Source organism: Calypte anna, chromosome 1 (assembly GCF_003957555.1).
Source record: "Calypte anna isolate BGI_N300 chromosome 1, bCalAnn1_v1.p, whole genome shotgun sequence".
In the NCBI taxonomy this organism is placed as follows: domain Eukaryota; kingdom Metazoa; phylum Chordata; class Aves; order Apodiformes; family Trochilidae; genus Calypte; species Calypte anna.
This window is the reverse complement of record NC_044244.1, coordinates 41,443,417-41,462,399: the sequence shown is the minus strand read 5'-3', so window position 1 is coordinate 41,462,399 and position 18,983 is coordinate 41,443,417. Positions and strand designations below refer to the sequence as shown.

General features: G+C 44.0%; 2 protein-coding genes across 3 annotated transcripts; one reads left to right on the top strand and one right to left on the bottom strand.

The window, feature by feature from the left end:
- Positions 1-2,677: 2,677 nt before the first annotated feature.
- MCAT (malonyl-CoA-acyl carrier protein transacylase) lies at positions 2,678-5,266 on the bottom strand. Its single transcript, XM_030468609.1, has 4 exons — positions 4,820-5,266; positions 4,492-4,579; positions 3,981-4,198; positions 2,678-3,733 (listed from the first exon to the last, which is right to left on the bottom strand). The coding sequence occupies exons 1-4, from the start codon at positions 5,264-5,266 to the stop codon at positions 3,311-3,313; spliced, it is 1,176 nt and encodes a 391-aa protein (XP_030324469.1). The 3' UTR covers positions 2,678-3,310.
- Positions 5,267-5,468: 202 nt separating this feature from the next.
- On the top strand, positions 5,469-16,899 carry TSPO (translocator protein). 2 transcript variants are annotated; one of them, XM_030468953.1, is made up of 4 exons: positions 5,469-5,556; positions 12,410-12,610; positions 15,694-15,832; positions 16,666-16,899. In XM_030468953.1, the coding sequence occupies exons 2-4, from the start codon at positions 12,423-12,425 to the stop codon at positions 16,834-16,836; spliced, it is 498 nt and encodes a 165-aa protein (XP_030324813.1). In that variant the 5' UTR covers positions 5,469-5,556; positions 12,410-12,422; the 3' UTR covers positions 16,837-16,899. The 2 variants fall into 2 exon arrangements, with proteins under 2 accessions (XP_030324813.1, XP_030324812.1); XM_030468952.1 differs by lacking the exon at positions 5,469-5,556 and adding an exon at positions 10,774-11,243.
- The last annotated feature ends 2,084 nt before the right edge of the window (positions 16,900-18,983 follow it).

Below are 18,983 nucleotides of genomic sequence, written 5' to 3'. Positions count from 1 at the left end.
GAGCTATGATAAACTGGAGACTGCCAAGACTGCCTGTTCCATCCCAGAGCCACGTGGGATGAGTCGTACAATCAATAATGTCATACTTTGATTCACAGGAGAGGGGATACACAGCACAAAACACAGTCTCAAGGAATACAGTAATGTAATCACACCCATGAAGCCAGTGAAACACAAAGCAAACAGCACCCACAACAAGAGCTCACATAAACCAGTTACCGCAGCGAGCAGTAATTACCAGGCTCCCCTCTCACCTGCAGAGCTGAGCAAAGAGTCTCTCAGTTACGGCTCTACACTGTGACTCAGGAGACACAAATGTAATTATCTTTTTTTTTTTTCTTTCTTTTTTGTTTTTTTTACTGCACACTTCCTCATGTGACAGAGTTTACAGCACTTGATTCACTTGATTTTTTTTTTTCACATCCTGCTTCTGCTTGCTCCTACATGAAGGGACCACACTGACTTTTCACATCTTGAAAGTTCAGTTTCCAAAAGCAGAAGGGGTAGATGAGCAAGCACATAAAAATAAGGCAAATAACAGTGCTAGGATCCAGTATTTTTGGTTACTCTGCATGCCACTCTGTGCCTGACCACAGGTAAGTTTTACAGGACGTGAGACACCCTTCTGCTCACACACAGCCATCCACCATCAGGATGCCATGCTGCCAGGCACGACATGAAAGCAAGCCCTGGGTGCTCTGGATCACAAAGGCATCCATCACTTTTGTTTGCTGATATAAACTGCAACATCAACAGCACAAGACTAGGATACTGCTTGCTTCGTGTTTTGAAGACAGGAGGCTCAGAGAGGAGCAGCCCTGGAAATGCAGGACTTGCTACCTTGGCTTAGGCTCAACTGCTATCCAGAAGAAAAGCAAACAAGAAAAGCAAACACTCAGGCAGTGGCTTCGGTTCCTTCTCCCCACTAATTAAACAGGGCCCACAAGACTGGGAGGCTCTTAGGATACAGACATCCAGATATCCCTTTGGCACTCTGCAGCTGACAAAAGTGCAAAGTTTATCTAATACTCTGCATTTACAAACAGATTTTTACCATGATTCTCCCCCAAAGCCCTCTTATTCCAGGCAAAGTGTTCAAGTAAAATGAAGAAAACTAGAAACAATTGTGTAAAAATAATATAAAAGGAAAACAGATCTCCAAAAATTCCACAGAAAAAGAGAAAAAATTAGAAAAATGAGTCCTGAAATTATAAAGCACTATCCTAAACCCCAGATAGTGCCACCAACATCCCGTGCTTAGTTCCCTACTACCATAAAAACTGGCTTCAAAGTCACTAATGTTGCATTTGACACAGAGTCAGAGTTCTAACACAGCACACAATTCAGCACTTAAGGGTATGAATGGGATTTTGCTGAGAAACTCTGACCAACATGCTGCTGCCTTGGGCATGCTTTATTAACACCTTGCCTGTATTACACCTGAATGAATGACCTGTAACATAGGAGCCTTCACCAAAATTATTTTCATTACAATAATCCCAAACCTTAACTGGCAGCCTCTTAAAAGTGCAGTGGCTGACAAATCCTTCTGTATTTCACTAAAAGTTAATGTTTCCACGTGCCAAAAGTGGAATTTGTACTGTAAAGGTGGGCTCAGCTGCCAATTTCAGTTCACAAAAGGACTGTTTAATAATACACTCCACTAAGCAATCATAATTGAGGCCAGTATTTTAAAATTCATCTTCCCTTCCAGAAATGTCACATTATGAAATGCTCAATACTGTAATTGGAAGTTATGCTGCTTTGCATAATAAATCACCAAAGACATGCATGGTTAAGTAATATATCTGATTTTTTCCTATATAGATCTGTTAAATAAGCCATTAAATTACCATAAAGTTTTTTTAAAAGAGGCTAGGGTTCAGTTGAAACTTCTGGTCACATTGTAATACAATTCTCTCATAGTTCCTTAAGCTTTCAGTACCCCTTACAGATGATGAGCACACCAAGCAAGCACACATTTTCTGTGCACTCTAGAAGTATCTTGCACAGGCAGAGTGATCTTGTAGCACAACTGTATGTATTTTAATAAGCCAAGGGTTGGATGCACAATCCAAACCCCCCTGGGTTGGTGCTAAAGCTGTTCCAAGTGCTACTTGAGCTCTGCAGGTGCTCCCCCACAGCCCAGGGACCTGCCACCAGCCCTCATCCTTCCACCAAGTCAGTGCCAACAAGGGAACCAGGAAGATCTTTCCAGGAGGGCTCAGGACAACCCACTCCTTTCCAGCTCATTTCCTGTTGCCAGAAAACATACAAGCTGGCAAAACACTTTCAAGAATACAGAGAGAGCTGATACACCAGCATCCAAATACTCCTCCCCCGCACTGTTACCACAGAGCTCACCCTGTGTACAAAGGTGTCCCCTAAGAGCTCTCTCTGCAGTTTTCCAGAATTGCTGTTTTTTTGCTGTCAAGAAAAGTCATCCAAAGGGCCGACTCAGCTTACACAGCCTCAGAGGCTCAGTCAGGGACAACAAAAGCCCTGCGACTCCGAGAAAGCTGAGGAATATTGGTAAGCTTTTTCAGTGAAATATTTCAGTGAAACTTTCAGCAAACATTTCTGGTCTAACTAGGAACAACCAACGCCGAACAACGGGAAGGAAAATTACTTCCATTCATGTGCAGACTACAGGCCAGTAATGATGCACCTCACAGCATTAAAAATACCAAAACAAGCTTTATAGTTTATTCATAGTTCAACCTTAAGAAAATCACATTCCTTATTACATCTTCTGCCTTACCTGGCTGCTATGTGACAACATAGTCACAAAATAAAAGAATTTTACATAGATAAATGTCCTGCAAGTCAGTCGAATTAGAAACCAACAACACCAGCATACCAACAGCAGTACCAACTGATGGATTCCTCTAAATGCATCCTCAGGCCCAGTGCAGAACCCTCAACAACCCAGATCCAAGAGCCAGGTTCTACCCCTGTGCCCACACAGAAGATCCCTGCACCACACAGTCACAGCTACCGAGTTGAACCCAAATCCACCCCCCGCAGAAAAATTTAAAAAGAGAGGAAGTTGCTTGCAGGATTGAGTCAGCCAAACAGAAGGCTATTTGGCATGTTTATTGGCAGTTTTGCTGTCCCACATTGGTGGGAAAAAACAAATTTTGCTCTTCCCCTTCTACAGCTGAGGTCAAGCACATGGGGAAGGAAAATGTTCACTGTGATCACACACACGGTACTCTTTCCAGCATGTTTAAGACTGCCTCTTTTTGGGAGCACAACCTTCAATTTAAGCAGAAAAGCCAAGTTGCGTGGATTTTTCTCAAAGGGCTACTTAGGTTTCTGCTGCTTCCTCATCTTCCAAAGCATCTACATGGTTATATTGTTTCCAGGCCTTTAAATTACATTTTTTGAGAATGGCTCCTAGTTGCTTCCCAGGCCCCACTTCATATGTGTAAGGAAATTCTGTTCCTTGCTTTCTTTCATAAACAGAATGCATGGTCTGTTCCCACATAACAGGAGAAACCACTTGCTTCACTAACAGCTTCTGAATGTGCTTTGAGTGCATGTACTTTTTGCCATCAACATTGGAATAGACACAGAGCAGTGGTTTCTGAATCTCAATCGATTTTAGGGCTTCAGCCAGTGGTTCTACTGCTGGTTCCATAAGTCTGGTATGAAACGCCCCACTGACCGGAAGCAATTTTGCACGTGTAAAATAATATTTTCGGGCATTCTCCTGCAAAAACTCCAAAGCCTATAAAAGAGAGAGAGAAGTAAGAGTTGTGCACGACAAAGAACCACCTCATTTCAAACTTAGCATCATAAAGGGACTGCTTTCCCTACCCAGCTGCTGAGCACATGCTGAAAAAAGACCCCACAGCTCAAAAACTCGTTTGGACAAACTTAGGCCATACTTAACTTCCACACAGAAGTGCAAGAGAAAAGTTTAGAAAAATTAAATGTTAACTTGAACTAAAGGGACAGCTATTCTAAGGCAATACCTGTATGTGTCCTGCAATGACTCTGCTGTCTGGAAACAAATAGTTTGAAATTTCACAGACAGGGTTTTCTATACCCAGCGATTCACAGTGTTTACGAGCTTCCAAGCAGGCAAATTTGTAATTTGCCTCTCGCCGACCGATAACCGATAGCATTCCACTGGGGGCAGCTTCCGACGCCTTTTGCATGGCTTCGGCGCGCACTTTCACCGCGTACAGCGCTAAGGAGAAAAACAGAGATGCTGGGTAAATGTAAGCCCCGAGAAAACACTGCTACAGGCGCCCTGTGCGCAAGAAAGGGTGGCTGTTTACTCTCATGAAACGTCAATGCTTTTAATGCTGCATTACACGTATTAAAGTGAACAGTGGACGTAGAAAGTAAAATTTATCCACTAATAAAAAAAAGTGGGAAGGAAACAGTGGTAACAGGCTATGCCTTGGAAGATGCATGGGGCGGGAGTGGGAGATCCTACTGGGTGTGTGTGGGGGGAGGCTCAGGACATTTCCCGGGCACCTTCCGCAAAGCCCAGGGCTCCAGCGAAGACCAGCGCCGCGAACTCCCCCACGCTGTACCCCGCCGCCGCCACGCAGCTCTCCACCACCTGCACGGAGACAGACCCGAGGCCAAACATCAGCCGGGCCCCGAAAAGCAGGAGGCCCGAGAGGCCGCGGCGCCCCGTCCCGCCTCCCCCAAGCTTCCCGGGAGCCGCCTCGCAGCCGCCCGGCGGGGTCGAGGCCTGAGGCGGGGCCTAGCCTCAACCCCAGCTGGCCGCGACGGCCCGGCCCGGCCCGACCCGGCCTCCCTCCCCGTCCCCCGCTCCCCGCCGCGGTGCGCCCCTCACTTTAGGCTGCTGGTGGTTGAGCTTCTCCACGGCGGCCAGGGAGGCGACGAACACGGCGGGCTGGCAGTGCTGGGTGCGGTCCAGCTCTTCCCGCGGCCCCTCCAGGCAGAGGGAGAGCAGGTCGTAGCCCAGCACCTTCTCGGCCAGGCGGTACATGTCCCGCACGCCGGGGTACCCCAGCAGCCCGCGGCCCATCCCCACGAACTGGCTGCCCTGCCCGGGAAAGAGCAGCACCGTGCCCTCCTGGGGGGACGGCCGCGCCCGCCTCGCCGCCGCTGCCGCGCCCGGCTCCTCGGCCTCCACCGAGCTCTGCAGCAGGTCGCTCAGGATCGCCGCCCGGTCCCCATCGCCGGGGCGGGAGCTGCCCCGCCGCCGCGGTGCGACGCGAAGGCCGACGCGCCCGCTGCAGCCACCAAGCCGCCATGTCGCCGCGGCCCAGCTGCCCATGGCCGCCGCCCGACCGCCTGCGCCGCCGCGCCCCGCGTTGCCACGGGAACGGGGCGGCCCCCGCCGGCAACCACCCCCCCCGCCGGGCGCCGGGAGGGGAGAAGGCAGAGGGATCGGACTGCCCCGGCACTCGCCGCCCTAGACCCGGCCCGGCCCGCGCCGCGCCGCACCGCTCCTCCCGCCCGGCGCCGGAGGCCCCTCCCCGGGGCGTGTCTGGGCGGGGCCGGGGGCGGGCACCGCCGCCTCACGGCAGAGGAGGCGCGACCGGCGGCTGCAGCGAGGGAGCTGAGGTAACTGAGGGGCTGCCCCGAGCCCCCTGCTCGGCCCTGTCTGCAGGACAAGACGGGACCGGGCGGTAGAGCCCACGGGAACGGCACAGCCCTGCAGCGCCCGTGTCCCGTGTCCGGGGTCCGCCGGTCCTTCCGGGACCTCTCGACCCCGCCTCACCCCGGGCAGCCCCTGCGTGGGGACCGCCATCGCCTTCCCCAGCCCGGGCAGGGCGGGCCGCGGGCAGATGGAGGAGCCTGGGGAAGGCATCGTGTGGCGGCCCTGCGCGCCCTGTCCTCCGGGTCCCTTTCGGGGGAACGGGGACAGGGACGGGCTGCGGGGTGGAGGCACCGCCCGGGGGGCATCGGCACCCATGGTGGCCTTCGCCTTTCTGCTTGCGGGACGGGAGCGGTGCCACCGCCTGGGCGGAGGGAAGTTGGTCAAAGAGCAGCTGCTTTTTTCCACGCCGCCCTTTGGCATAGAAAGTGTTGGTTTTCTTTTAAGAGAACTAAAGACGGAAGTTTACTTTTAATTTTATTTATGCACATGGGCTTTGCAGTGGTTCGCAGCTGCCCAGTTGTGCTCTCAGTCAGATACAGCGTCTGGCAGCTGATACTTCTGACTGCTCCGGTCTCTCGTGGAGCCCCAGTGCAGCCTTCTCATGCCACACACACGTGCACTCCAGATTACTTCGGTCTGATATTGAAGTAAACGTTTTTTTCTTTCAGTGTTGCTGTTTAACTGGACATTTGTCCAATTCTTGCAGCTCCTCACTGGACATACATTGAAGGGCGAAAGAAAGAGTTTGTTTGTTTTCTTATTCTTCTGAATTTCCAAGTGATGCTTATAAATCAGTACAAAATGCACTTAACTAGCTCGATCATCCCCCCCCCCAAAAAAAAAAAAAGTGAAAGTTGCCATGCTAGAGTTGAAAAGTTGTGTAATGTCTTTGCATCACTTCAGGTTATGAAACAGTATTGAGCAGTGAGTCAGACTTCACAGAGCAGTTAAGTTGAGATTACATTAAACTCAGAAGAAGGAAAATGGGTCAGAATAGCAAGAGATTCTGTTGCTTTTTTATTCGGGCCAATGCAAAAGGGTAACAGCAGATTTTGCTCACTTACCTACTCTCTAGCCTATGCTGTTTTGTGTGAAGTTTTTCTCTCTGTCAGCCTCTGGGTAAAATGCCCAGAAAAGCCAGGGAGCTTCTCATGTTAGCTGAGCTATATGGGCAGTAACATAGGATTTATACGACAAATACGTGACTGCATCCCACTTTACAGCTGCCTCTACCTGTAATGTCCGTCTTGTATTGAGACGAGAAGTGGCAAGTTACCAGCAGGGCCAACTGAGGTAGTACCCCAGAACTACAAACTGAGTAGCTGCTGTGTTACTGTGCTGAGTTTGTGCATTAGAGCTTTTAGGCACCCTTACTACCAGCAGCCCCACCAGCAAGGGGCACCCCTTCTGTACTGGGCCACAAGATTACAGTTCACCCTGCCAGATGCCCATCAAGCCCTGGGAAGGTTCAGGGTTGTGGCCTTCTGGGTTGACGTTTTAAGAGGCCAGTTCCTGCCAACCACTGCAGCAGTCCCGGTAGTGATGCTGTGGCTGTGTGTAGCACACTTGAGTGCTACTATTTTATCTCTGGTTTGCTGTAAAGGGTGCAGACCATTTGTAAGGCACATTACCACTGGTGATGAACATCCTCTCACTGCTATTAGAGCATCCTTTAGATGTGATGCTTGTTAAGTTGTACCCTCTTAAAAGACTGCCTGGCAAGCTGAAAAGAGTCAGCAGCACTTAAATTAGAAATGTTAGAGAAACTTAACATTTTTAAATAGATGTGGATGGAATTTACAGGTGGATGGACAAAGAAGAAAAACCTACAGCAGGAGGCTGGGTAGCTGTTTGGAAGGAAGGTAGTCAAGGAAACTTCTGGTCTTTAAAGTGCACTCTGTGAGAGGATTTTATACAAACATACAAAGGGAAAATTAGAAGAGATTTACCAGTAAATGGCAAGTTATCACCTGGGAAGATTTTGTTCTAGCATAGATTTCAGTTCCCAGTATGTGAATCTTCCATAAATCATACTTCTTTGCACAATTTGTGCTCTGCCATTTTAAATGAAGTGTAACCTGGTCAGTGAGTTTGTTGTCTCCAAACCTTATGATCATACTATGTCTTTCAATAAATATAACAATTTTTAGTTACAAATACATGTTACAATATACATGTCATATATGCATATTTGTTAGATATTTATTACATTAATCTAATATATACCATTTAAGTTTCTTTATTACTTGAGATCAGATACGGATAAGACTTCTTTTCTGTGGTAGCCATATTTTGTGATACAGACTGCGATGTAACTTTGGGTTTAGTATTGTGGTTTCCCGAGAGTGAAAGCCACAACAGACATAAACAATTTATCAGTATAAATGAACTGTGTACCACTTAGTTCTTCAGGCAGCCATCTCAGGAACAAGCCTTTTTGCTTAGGGAAAATTTGCATGGTGCCTCTGGGAATTGGGTAGAACCTTGTCTGTCCCCAGAATATGCTGGAGGGGACGAGAGGGAGAGTTTATACTTTGGGGGACCACCTCCTGACCTTCAGTACTTTCACAGCTTTCTCAGTCTACCTCAAAATAGCAGGGATGAGAAACCCCAGAAACATATGGGTGTTTTAGCCTTGCTGAGAGATTTTCTTAAGCATTTTTAATACAATATGTGTAATTTAAGGCTCATGTGACTGGGTAGCCAGCACTAAGTTGCACAAGAAAGGGATTAGCCAGAGGTTTATCAGCACAGGGATCTCAGACAATGCAATTAAAGTAGTTGTCCTTTCTTTCTTTCTCCTTGGCATTCACCAAGCTGTCCCTCAAAGTGCCTGGAGAAAGGACCTAACTGCCTTTCAGAGACTTGCTTAAAGCAAAGGGGGTTTAGTTAATTTTTCATCAGGTTGATGGAAACCAGATCCTCTGTCATGTTATATCTCACCCTGTCCCCCCACCCCTTCGCACAACCCATCCCTTTTTTTGAGTGTTCGGTGTTTTTCCAAGAACAGAAGGACATGGACGATTTTCTACATGCTACACCAGCACAGACAAACAACTTGCAAAAAGACAGAAGCCCATTTAGGTATCAAATTGCAATACTGGGTTTTCCCCTCCTTTATTCCTCCTGTTACTTCACATAGCTGGAACCAGCCTTGGGCATGTTTGGGTGCTTTGAACACCTAGAAAAATTATTTTTAACATGTTTGTAAAGCACACTGGCCTGCTGCAGTCCTCACTGCACTGCTGAAACTGTCAGAAGTCAGACCAGGGCTAAAGAGAAAATGAGCAGGATGGTAAAGGAAATGTTGCAGGGCAGAGATAAGAGGTGGAAACTGCCATAAACAAGTGTGTGTGGGGAGACAAGATTTCCAACTGCGGTGTTTCTTAGGGGCAGATATCTGCTAGGCAACTAGAGATACCATCCACAGACATCTGGGTTTCTTCAGTATGAAAATCAGGGTGCAAGAATATTGTGCAACCAGATGTCACCCTGAAGTGGGGCTGGGAAAGCAGTAATTATTCTAGGTTGTGTAACACAGATGCAGCCAGAGGGGCTGCTAGCAAGCCTGTGCGGTGTAAGTTATCACCAAGTAATTTCAGGTTTAACTGCAATTATCAGGTTTAGCTATACACCAGGTCAGGGCTGATAATCCTGTATAAACTGTGTGATTACATTACTTTCCAAAATGTACAGGGTGTTCTATAAATATTGCACAGGTAACCAAACAAAAGGCTGCATCACTGACCAAATGCACTGACTCCCCCTGCATCCCTGCCTTTTACTCAGTCTCTCTCTAAAGACCTGCACCAAGTAACAAGAGGAAGACAAACGAGGCTTCTTCCAGAAGCAACTGGTGCTGCTCCCCGAGTTAGCTGCTGCTTTTTTATGGGAACTGATACTGGTATTTCATTTATTGGGAATTAAAATACAGGAACTTCAACTGCTGATGGGATGCTGTGGTCTGCTAGGCTGAGCCTAGCAGCACATTCTGGTACATTTCCTTGGTACTGTGCAAGAGGGAGTGTTCTCCCATGCTTGGGAAGAGAAATACTATGAGGAAAGATAGTATATAACTAGCAGTAATAGCAGTCAAAAGGCTGGTATTCAAGCCAGTATGTTAAACCACTTCTATTTCTTCACCTTTCCTGTTTATGCGTAGCTTCACTTTCCCTGTTATTGTGCTTTATGCCTTCCCCATTTCTGTTTGTCTGCTTGATCTTCTTAATCTCATCACATAAGAATTACTATAGCATTCTTCCTCCAACAAGCAGAGGGACAGACAGGTAGCTACATCATTTATTCACTAATAACTGCAGCAGAGCAGTTACTTTTCCAGTTTGATACAGTATTTAGCACTTTCAGCCTGTAGCACACATTCAGATTTTTTTACTGCAGAGCTGTCAGAATTCCTGACAAATTCCAGTTGCTTAATACCTGCAGGAAACCTCACTGATACCACTACATCCAAATAAAGCATAAAGCCCTTTGGGCCCTCGCTTCTCAAAAAAAAAAAAAAAAAAAGCATTTGACAGCCACACTTGAGCTGCACAGATGACCAGCACTTCACAGCAAGTGTAGAGAAGTAAGCCTGTTATTCTCTCTGTAGGCAAAGCAAGAGTGACAGAATTAATAATTAATGAGATCTTACTAACTTTGTATTTCTAACAACCTTTGGGAATTCTTTATCTGAAGCCAGCCGAAGACAAGAATTATTCTTATTGTTCCCATTATACCTTGTTGCTCCTGCACATGGCAATTCCTTCACATCCCAGTAAAAGCAGATCCTTTCTTACTGTCAACAGGGGTGACAAATATTGTATACTGCTGCTCTCCCAGGAAAGTAACAATACAGATGTAGTCATAGGAGAACATGTTAATTCCTTTCCTCCATTTAATATGCTCCCTGGTAAATATCAAGTAGACTCCTTTAGGCAGGAAGTATGGCAGCAATAGGGTATGCATTTTTCCTCCCTTCCTTGTTTGTCCATCCTTCACCCAAGACCCACTTGATACTATTCCAGACTAGCACTTCTCCCACTTCTCCTTAACCTTAGTTTTGAATTCTTCTCCTCTTAATTTTTTTTTAACTTTTCATTCTTTTGTTTTCATTTTGACTTTGACTGTTATAGGGCTTTAGTGCCTTTTTTGTGTGTTTCTACTCATTGCTCTCCCACAACTCCCCTAAAGGCAAGCCCACAGCCTTGCAGCCTACATGCCCTTTCTTGTTTACTCCTTACAGATGTTCTAATCCTGCATGCTTTACCAGTCCCTCCAGCTTCTGGTTTGCCTTCAAAATTCTGCTCTGCTTCTGTCACTACGATTTTTCTTGATACCATGCAGTCTGGCTTGTGGTCCAGTCACTGAAATATCTTCATTACATCTGCATAACTGTACAGGCAGACCCCCGAGTACAGGGACAAAAACCATGATGCAAGAGAGCTCCCTTGCTGGACATGCTGGACCTTGTTCTCCAAACAGAAATCCACCCCCGTTCCAGCAGAAATGCGACAGTGCAACGTCACCTGGGCGACATTTCCTATCAGTTTAAGCACATCTGTTACAAGTGGGATTTCCTCTTCCCCACTCCCTGCCTCCTCATCCCAGCAGCCATAGCTACAGCAGTAACAGCTTTTCAACACAGGCCAAGGTGACAGCCAAGTTAATAAGGCACTTTTCTTTGAGAAGCCTTTAAAATGCTTGTTGTTCTAAAACTTGCTTTTCTCTCCTGGGGCTTCCAGAGTTTCTTTTTCCCTACCACTGCAATCTCTCTCACGATTCCTTCCTGCTGTCTCCCCATCCTGCATAACAGATGAAAAGGAATTGGGTGTATTTGCCTACTGTATATTTGAAAAAATAATGGTGTTTCGGTTCTGCCCTTTTTTTATCATCCCTCTAACCTGTTTACATTTCAGCAAGCTAAACACAGCTCTTCTGTAGTATTTGGCTTTTGGCCAGAAAACTCTGTAATGAAGCTTTTTTTCCTGCTGCCTGTACTCTTCACTAAACCCACACAACCTACCAAAACCAGGCACTATTTAGCGTTACTTCTGCAGGCAAATTTAATCCAGCACATTTTATGGGCTTGGCAGCTAAGATTGCTGCAACTGATTGAGTGCTTCATACAGTAGCCACAGGTGTACTCCCCATTTATCCACTGAGATCTCCTTCCTTGTTTAGCAAAACATCATTTAGGTAATTACTCCTCTCATTGTCCTGTTTTTTTTCTAAGGCAGCTTCTCAAGTGTCTGCTGCTAACTCAGATCACTCTTGTGCTATTAAAAATCAAAGCTAAAAATACAACACAAGGCATACAATTAATTTCACAGAATTGTCATGGTTGGAAAAGACCTCACTCGAGCACAGGAAATTGCACACTATTTTCTTATACTTGACTATGCAATTCCATTGAGTAAATGGGCTTTTTGGTGAATAAAGAATTACACCTGCCTTAGTGCATATTTTTTCCTCAAGTGGAGTTCATGTAGTATCTAATTGCTTTATTCCTCTGGCATACTCATGGGTGAGGACATTTATGTAAGTCAAATTCAGTATTTTTAGTTCCCAAAGCTAAGTGGGGAGTAAAGGTCTCACTCCCTGCCTTTCCCAAGGTTCCTCTGTTGGGAGGGTGGACCTCAGGGTCCACTGAACCTGATACATTAAATTATCAGCTGCAGTCTTTCTCAGTTACAGGACTAGGGTGTGGATCAGATCCTACCCATGGATATTTCTAAAATCAGCTAAAAATTGAATCTTTTTTTTTGGACTTTAATTTAAAAAATGTTTTGCTAACCACCACATTTGGGTTTGTTTCAGATCGACTGTCTCAATGGAAGTGGTACCAGACTGGGCCCCAGCAGTGGGTTTCACACTCCTGCCCCATGCAGGAGGATTTGTAGGAGGCAAGATAACCAAAAAAGAAATTCCAGTGTGGTATGAATCTCTACAGAAGCCATCCTGGTGTCCACCTAACTGGGCATTTGCTCCTGTTTGGGGTACTCTCTATACATCTATGGGGTATGTTTTTCATACTGTATTAAGGCACTTTTCTGATCTCAGAGTTGCTTATCGTATAATGCTGGAGCTGACAACCATTGTATTCCTTTGGCTGTATGTTTGTAAGAAACTGTGTCAAGCAGCCTGTTTGACAGGTAAAAACATGTTTGAGGAGTTATGTGTGGGTTTAGAAGACATTTTGCATGTGTAAGTGCCCACATCAAAAGCAGGAATTTGGAAAGCTGCCATTACTGTGCTTTCCTCATTCATTCTGAGGGGAAGACCTGCCAAGCTGGTAGTGATGGAGCAAGGCAGCACTGGGAGTTCTTACGTGCTTCAGAAGTTCTAGGAAAATAAGAAGGGGGATGGGAAGAGAACTGCTCTAACAGAGATGGATCTAAAAGAAACTAAAATCAAAATATACATGTCTTTTTGAATAAAACTATCAGGCTGCTAAACTAAATGTTTGAAGCCATCTACTGCCTCCTTATTTAACTAGTATAAAATGCTTGGCAGCACAGAATTACTATCAAATGACCAGGGAATCACAAGGCCCACCACCATTCCCACAGGTACTTTAGAAGTTTAATAATAGTGTATTTTGGCAGCTATTACTTTGAGTAAGATGTAGCTAAAATATTTCTAGAGGTAGTTTGTCTCAGGAGATTGTTTGGGCAGTTTTGATACACCTCACAAACTGCTTTAGAATCTGCCCACTTTTATGTTAATCTAGTGAGCTGTGCCACATAGAAGAGAGCCTCAGATGTCAATGTAACAGATTGTTGCATTGTGGCTTTTCTGCACTTGGTCAGGAAGAACTAGCCACACACCAAATTCAGCATATTTTTTTCCCAAGCTGTTAAGTACTAATCTAAGAGTTTCTAGGCTGCAATATGCCTTTTATGGCTTACCCCTTCCATTTCTTCCATCATGAGTGCACATCTGAAGTGATTTGTAGTTTGTACAGAGCACTGGCTTAACCATATAAAGTTTCAAAGAGACCAGATCTTTTCCAAGTTAACATTACAAGGTCATCCTCCAGGTTATCTTAAATACCACACCACCTGTTGTGAAATACAGCAATGATGCACTGTCTGAAACTATATCTGAATGCTAAATTTGCTCTCACACATTCTCTCATTTTGGTTTCATTTTCTTTCCAGAAAAGATTTTTAAGCCTCTTGTACTCTGTCCTCCTTTTCCCATGATGTTCTTTCCATTCTCCTCTTACACAGTGTACTTTTAAAATTGCTCTCTACTCTTGTATATTTTAAGAGTTGGCATTTGAATCAGATCATTACTGCCCCATGAATTAAAAAACCCTACCTTTTTTCAAAGAGACAGGAGCCAAGTGGCTTTCCCATGAAGGACCTCCTTCAAGTTGTCTGCATCATTTGAAAATCTTGTTTCTGTATTCTTCATCATAAACCTGGACATCAAATATTTTAAAAATCAAAATTGTGACAGCTTATCACTTAGTTTGATAATATCAGAATAATATTCTGAGGTGGATGGTCCCAGTTAAGTACTGTACATCCAGCTCTGTGCAAAGATCATATTTATTACCTGACCTTCTGTAATCCATTGTGTGCACACATTCCTTCAAGATCAAGACATCTCGTTCAGAAACTCCTGAATATATTAAAAACAAGAAATAACTAGAAGTAATAAGCTTACATCTTTTTTATTTAGCTTCTTAGTGGATTTGTACATCATGATCTTGGTCTGATGTCAAATATATGAACAACTCTTAAATGCACACTGTGGCACTGTAAATCACTTGGGTCCTGATGCCTTTTATGAAGATAAACCCATAAGTTTCTAAGGCTTACTCTGCCCCCCCTTTCTTTTTTTTAAAGCCTGTCTGCAAACTGCCGAAGTACCAAAAGTGCATTGTTCAGTTACTTTTATAAGTGATGGCCAAGAAGGGAGCTTGGGTCACTAACTGGGTTAAACAGTAAAACCAAAATCCTTCTTGTGTGACCTCCAAAAGATGACAAACTCCTTGCAATTATTCCTGTGGATGTTTGTTTGCTTCTAAAAAAGTAAAGATTACAAGTTGCTCTGCATCTATTGGCTCCACTGCCAGTAGAAATACGTATGAGCCATCTGCCATCCAGCATAGTATGCAGTCCACTTCACATTCCTACCAGAATGGAATCGGTATTTGGTTACTAGTTTTTAAATAAGGGTATAATTCCCGATGCTGGCATTTTATCCAGGGGATTCTACTGTAGTCACTTGGAATGGCTGCACAGTCATCTGGATTGAAATCTAGCTGGTGTCTATAAAATCAGACAAGCACAAAAGAAACAATCTTGGGTGATGAATGCTCCCTGTTCCAATGTAGCTCCTTCAGTGCAAAAATAAATCTTACGTTTGTAAATCCAACAAATTCTGAGGATTCCTGTCTTTTGCAGCACATATTCTGGGATCTTTCAGGTGAGCTGCTCTTCTGTGGCATCATGAAGATCTGTTCAAAATCTTCAAAACATTTTTGAAAGCTCATTCTGTAGCCAGGATCCTGCAGAAGGGTGCTGGACACTCTTTGTGGTTAATTCTTTTCACAGTAATCCTAAAATCTTCATCCCCTTCCTCCTAAGAAGTGACTATAGGGTTCCTCCTGCTCTAGCATTATCCATCCCCAAGAGTCACTCAGTCCTTACCTCTCCTGTATTAATTTCATCCACTTAAAAGTTATTGGCTTGTGGTTTTATTTTTAAATTTACTTTTAAAGCACTATTTCCTAGTACCAAAATTAATGGTTACTTCACTATTCAGAATGTTACTTTTATCCTTGCATCTTAGACTTGCTTCCATTTCAAAACGGCTTTCTTTTTAAGACTGAAATGCAGTAGGTAATCTGCTCCTCTGCACCTAAGAAATGCTACTCCTGGCAGGATAGGGAATTTTTCTTCCTCCATATTGCTGTCTGCAGTAGGTCATCCACTTTGTGCAGGCAGTTGCTGCTTCAATTGGTACCCAGATATTTACTTTTTCAAATTAATGTAGACCCTAGCACTGAAATAATTTTATTTGATCAAGAATTTATGGTTGCTTTCTAAGCAAAGTACTGAATCACACCTTATGTTTGCTTTCTCCAGATATGGCTCCTACCTGGTATGGAAGGAAGTGGGGGGCTTCAATGAGAAGTCATTAGTTCCTCTGGGTCTGTATGCAGGGCAGCTGGCATTAAACTGGGCATGGTCTCCGATATTCTTTGGAGCTCACAAAATGGGATGGGTAAGTGGAAAAGCAGGTTTCTCAGTCATAAGCTTCCGCTGTCACTTGCAAGGTTCCAAGGTCAAAGTTTTGTCTCATAATCTTTCCTCCCTGAAAATAAGCCTGAGTACAGAATACGGCTCGCAGAATGTTTTTTATATTCTCTATTGCATCCTCATTGCCACTTGAGGGAATTTACGTATCTACTACACACTTAAGTGTTTAGATTTCAAGAAGCTCTTCTTGCAGCCTTTGACAAGGACTTTGTGACTGGAAAATGTAAACATTTATGGCTCACTAGAATTCCTAGCTCTCTCTGACAAACAGCAGTTTGTCAGATAAGCAGCTTATCATAGTATTACTTAGATCAGCACCCATTTTAGACAAGACTAATTTTCTGCAGTCTGAAGAGAAAGAGCTTTCCTCAGAAATAAAAATCAGTAATAATAACAGGAAATATTTTCCTGGTTCTCTAAATTTATAAATGCAATGTTGTAAGGGTGGAAAACTTTGCAGTCCATCATTGATTCTTTTACACATCTTTTCAGGCAGCATCTAAGACTTGGAAAGACTGAGTAAGTTACTTAGCTATGTGACTTTGCTCAATGCCACACTGGTTTGTAGTCAATTCCAGCAGCAATGCCCTTTCCTGTGACTGTTGTATTGTTTTATGAGTCAATGCAATTCATAATTAAGCAGAAATCTGGTTTTTTTATGTCTGGATTTCTGAGAAGGAATTAACTCACGAAGTGATCCAGCAAGTGCCAGAGTTAAGTGGAAAAAGCCACACAAAGACTACCTAGTCCAGAAAATGAACAAGTGAAAACAACACTAACCACTTTCCTGTGTTTCAGGGGTTGGTGACTCTCCTGCTCACAACTGGTATGGCAACAGCTACAACTGCTTCCTGGTATAACATCAAAAAAACAGCAGCTTATTTGATGGTTCCTTACTTAGCTTGGCTAACCATGGCTTCTGCACTCAATTACCGTATCTGGAAGGACAATCGTAACAAGTCAGAATAAAACATTTTCAGCCAAGAAGACTTTTTTTTTCACAAGAATTTTCTAAATAAAGTTATGGCCTTATTTTACTTTTAGCTGAACTACCTACACCATTAGTTTGCTAATTACAAGTTGACAAATCAGTACTTGTTTAAAACAAATATATCTTTACTGGGCAAGTCACAAAGGATGACTGGGTTTTATAGAAAAGTAAAAGATAATTCTGATTGAAGAATACTGATTTTCCATATTACAGCATTACATTTTATATGACTACAGCATTTTAACAGTTACCAGAAATAAGCATGAACTCTGTTACATTTAGAGGAAGAAACCCAGTCATGTATCAATGCAACTCACAGAAAGCTGCTCCAGTTACAGGCATGATTGTGGCCTTTTTCATGTTTACCACTAGACACACTGCTATGATGCTGTGTCCCACTACAGCTACCAGATTATTTATCTCCCACTCATTGTGCTCTGGAAATGTTTATGATGAGATCTTTTTCATAACTTGTGCCTTCCCACATGGAAGCATTGTGCAGTCTAGTGTCAGCTAAATACATTAAACTACATGTGAAGTTATTAACATTGTCTCTGTTCTTATTGTTTTAAATGGTTTTAAGCTGAAAAATACTGAATGCAACAGGATGCTTCAAAGATGGCCCCTTCATCTCACCATTGCAGTGGGCAAAACAAAACAAGAAATTCAAAGCACCTGGACAGAAACTGAGGGGATCTAAATATTTAGCAGCCCCATGCACACACCTCTGATGCCTCACCAGCAGTACTGTCCAAACAGCACTAACATACTCTACGTGGACTCTCAAGTGTGGTATCAGTTCAACACTAGACCTTGGAGCTGGCAGCCAAGTCACAGGTGGGTCAGTTGCCTGGCAAAGCAATACAAGCACCAGAGCTGCTAGCTGCTTCTACCTGCACCACCTCACTTCAGCTGCTCGAAGTAGAAATAAGGGTTTCTCCTCTTCAGCGTTACGGTAGCTGACATAGTAAGATCTGGGCTGATTAGTTCAACCAGTCGCTTCCTGTAAGATAAAGACATCTAAAAGCACAACAGACTATTTTTGCCCACAGCTGGTAGTCCCTTTGTACAAATCTTACTCTGTTCTGAAGTCACTCTTCTGGTTTGCTAAGCGTGACATTGCTTTCCTCTTTGTTATGAGAGAAAGTTTCCCTTTACTCTAGCTCCACAGGCAGTTTATGTTTCCAGGTACTTTGAAAGCCTTTTGCTCTCCTACAAGTGACAAATACATCTGCTGAGCAGCACTGCACATCCCTTACAGCCTGTCTCCAGCATCTATTACTACATTCTGTATCTCAGACAATTTTTTTCCTGAATTGAAAGTAGTCATACCATCTACATTAAGCACTTCACTGTTTAAGCAAGGAGTCAAAAAAAGTTCTGACTTGTGAATACGGGACTGATAGAGCACAACTTTTCTTAAACCAAGTGGATGGTTTACTTCTCCAGCCTATGTTCCAGTCAATAGAAAGAAGTATCAGCCATCTGATACATTCTGAAATATCCTAAAATATCCCTCTGGCTTCCTGACCAGGAGAGGTAACATGCAGCATTTTTGCAAAGCTTGAAGCAAGTAAAGTTTAGAACATTTATACAATTTTGTAACTGAACTTTGCTCTCAAGCAGATCCCAATTGCTGCAACTAGTTTAAAATACTACCCATATAATACTTAATGACAGCAATTCTTGGAACTTGTACATACATACAAAGCAACATAAATATACCCTGAAATTGCTAAATTTCAGCATGTTACCCATATTTGAGGGAGGAGATACTAGGAATGATTAACTTCAAACTGACAGCCCCTTCCCAAATACACATATTTTAGGCCCTAAACTTTTAAGTCCAAAGACTACCTGGGCTTCAGAGCTTCCCAGATCTCTTTTATTCCCTTTTGCATTCCTGTGCTGCTCTAGACATTGTATCCTTATCACTCCCTGCCTGACCACTTCTCACCAATCTATTTTCCTTAAGGGACAGGCTAAGGCTGGCAGTACATGACTGCTAAATGTTTTGGACTTTGTTTGCCTTTTCCAAAAAAGAAAAATGGGCAGACCCATCAAATATTTCATGTCATTACCCTTGTAGTTCATTGCACTGAAACACCATATTCCCATCAGAACA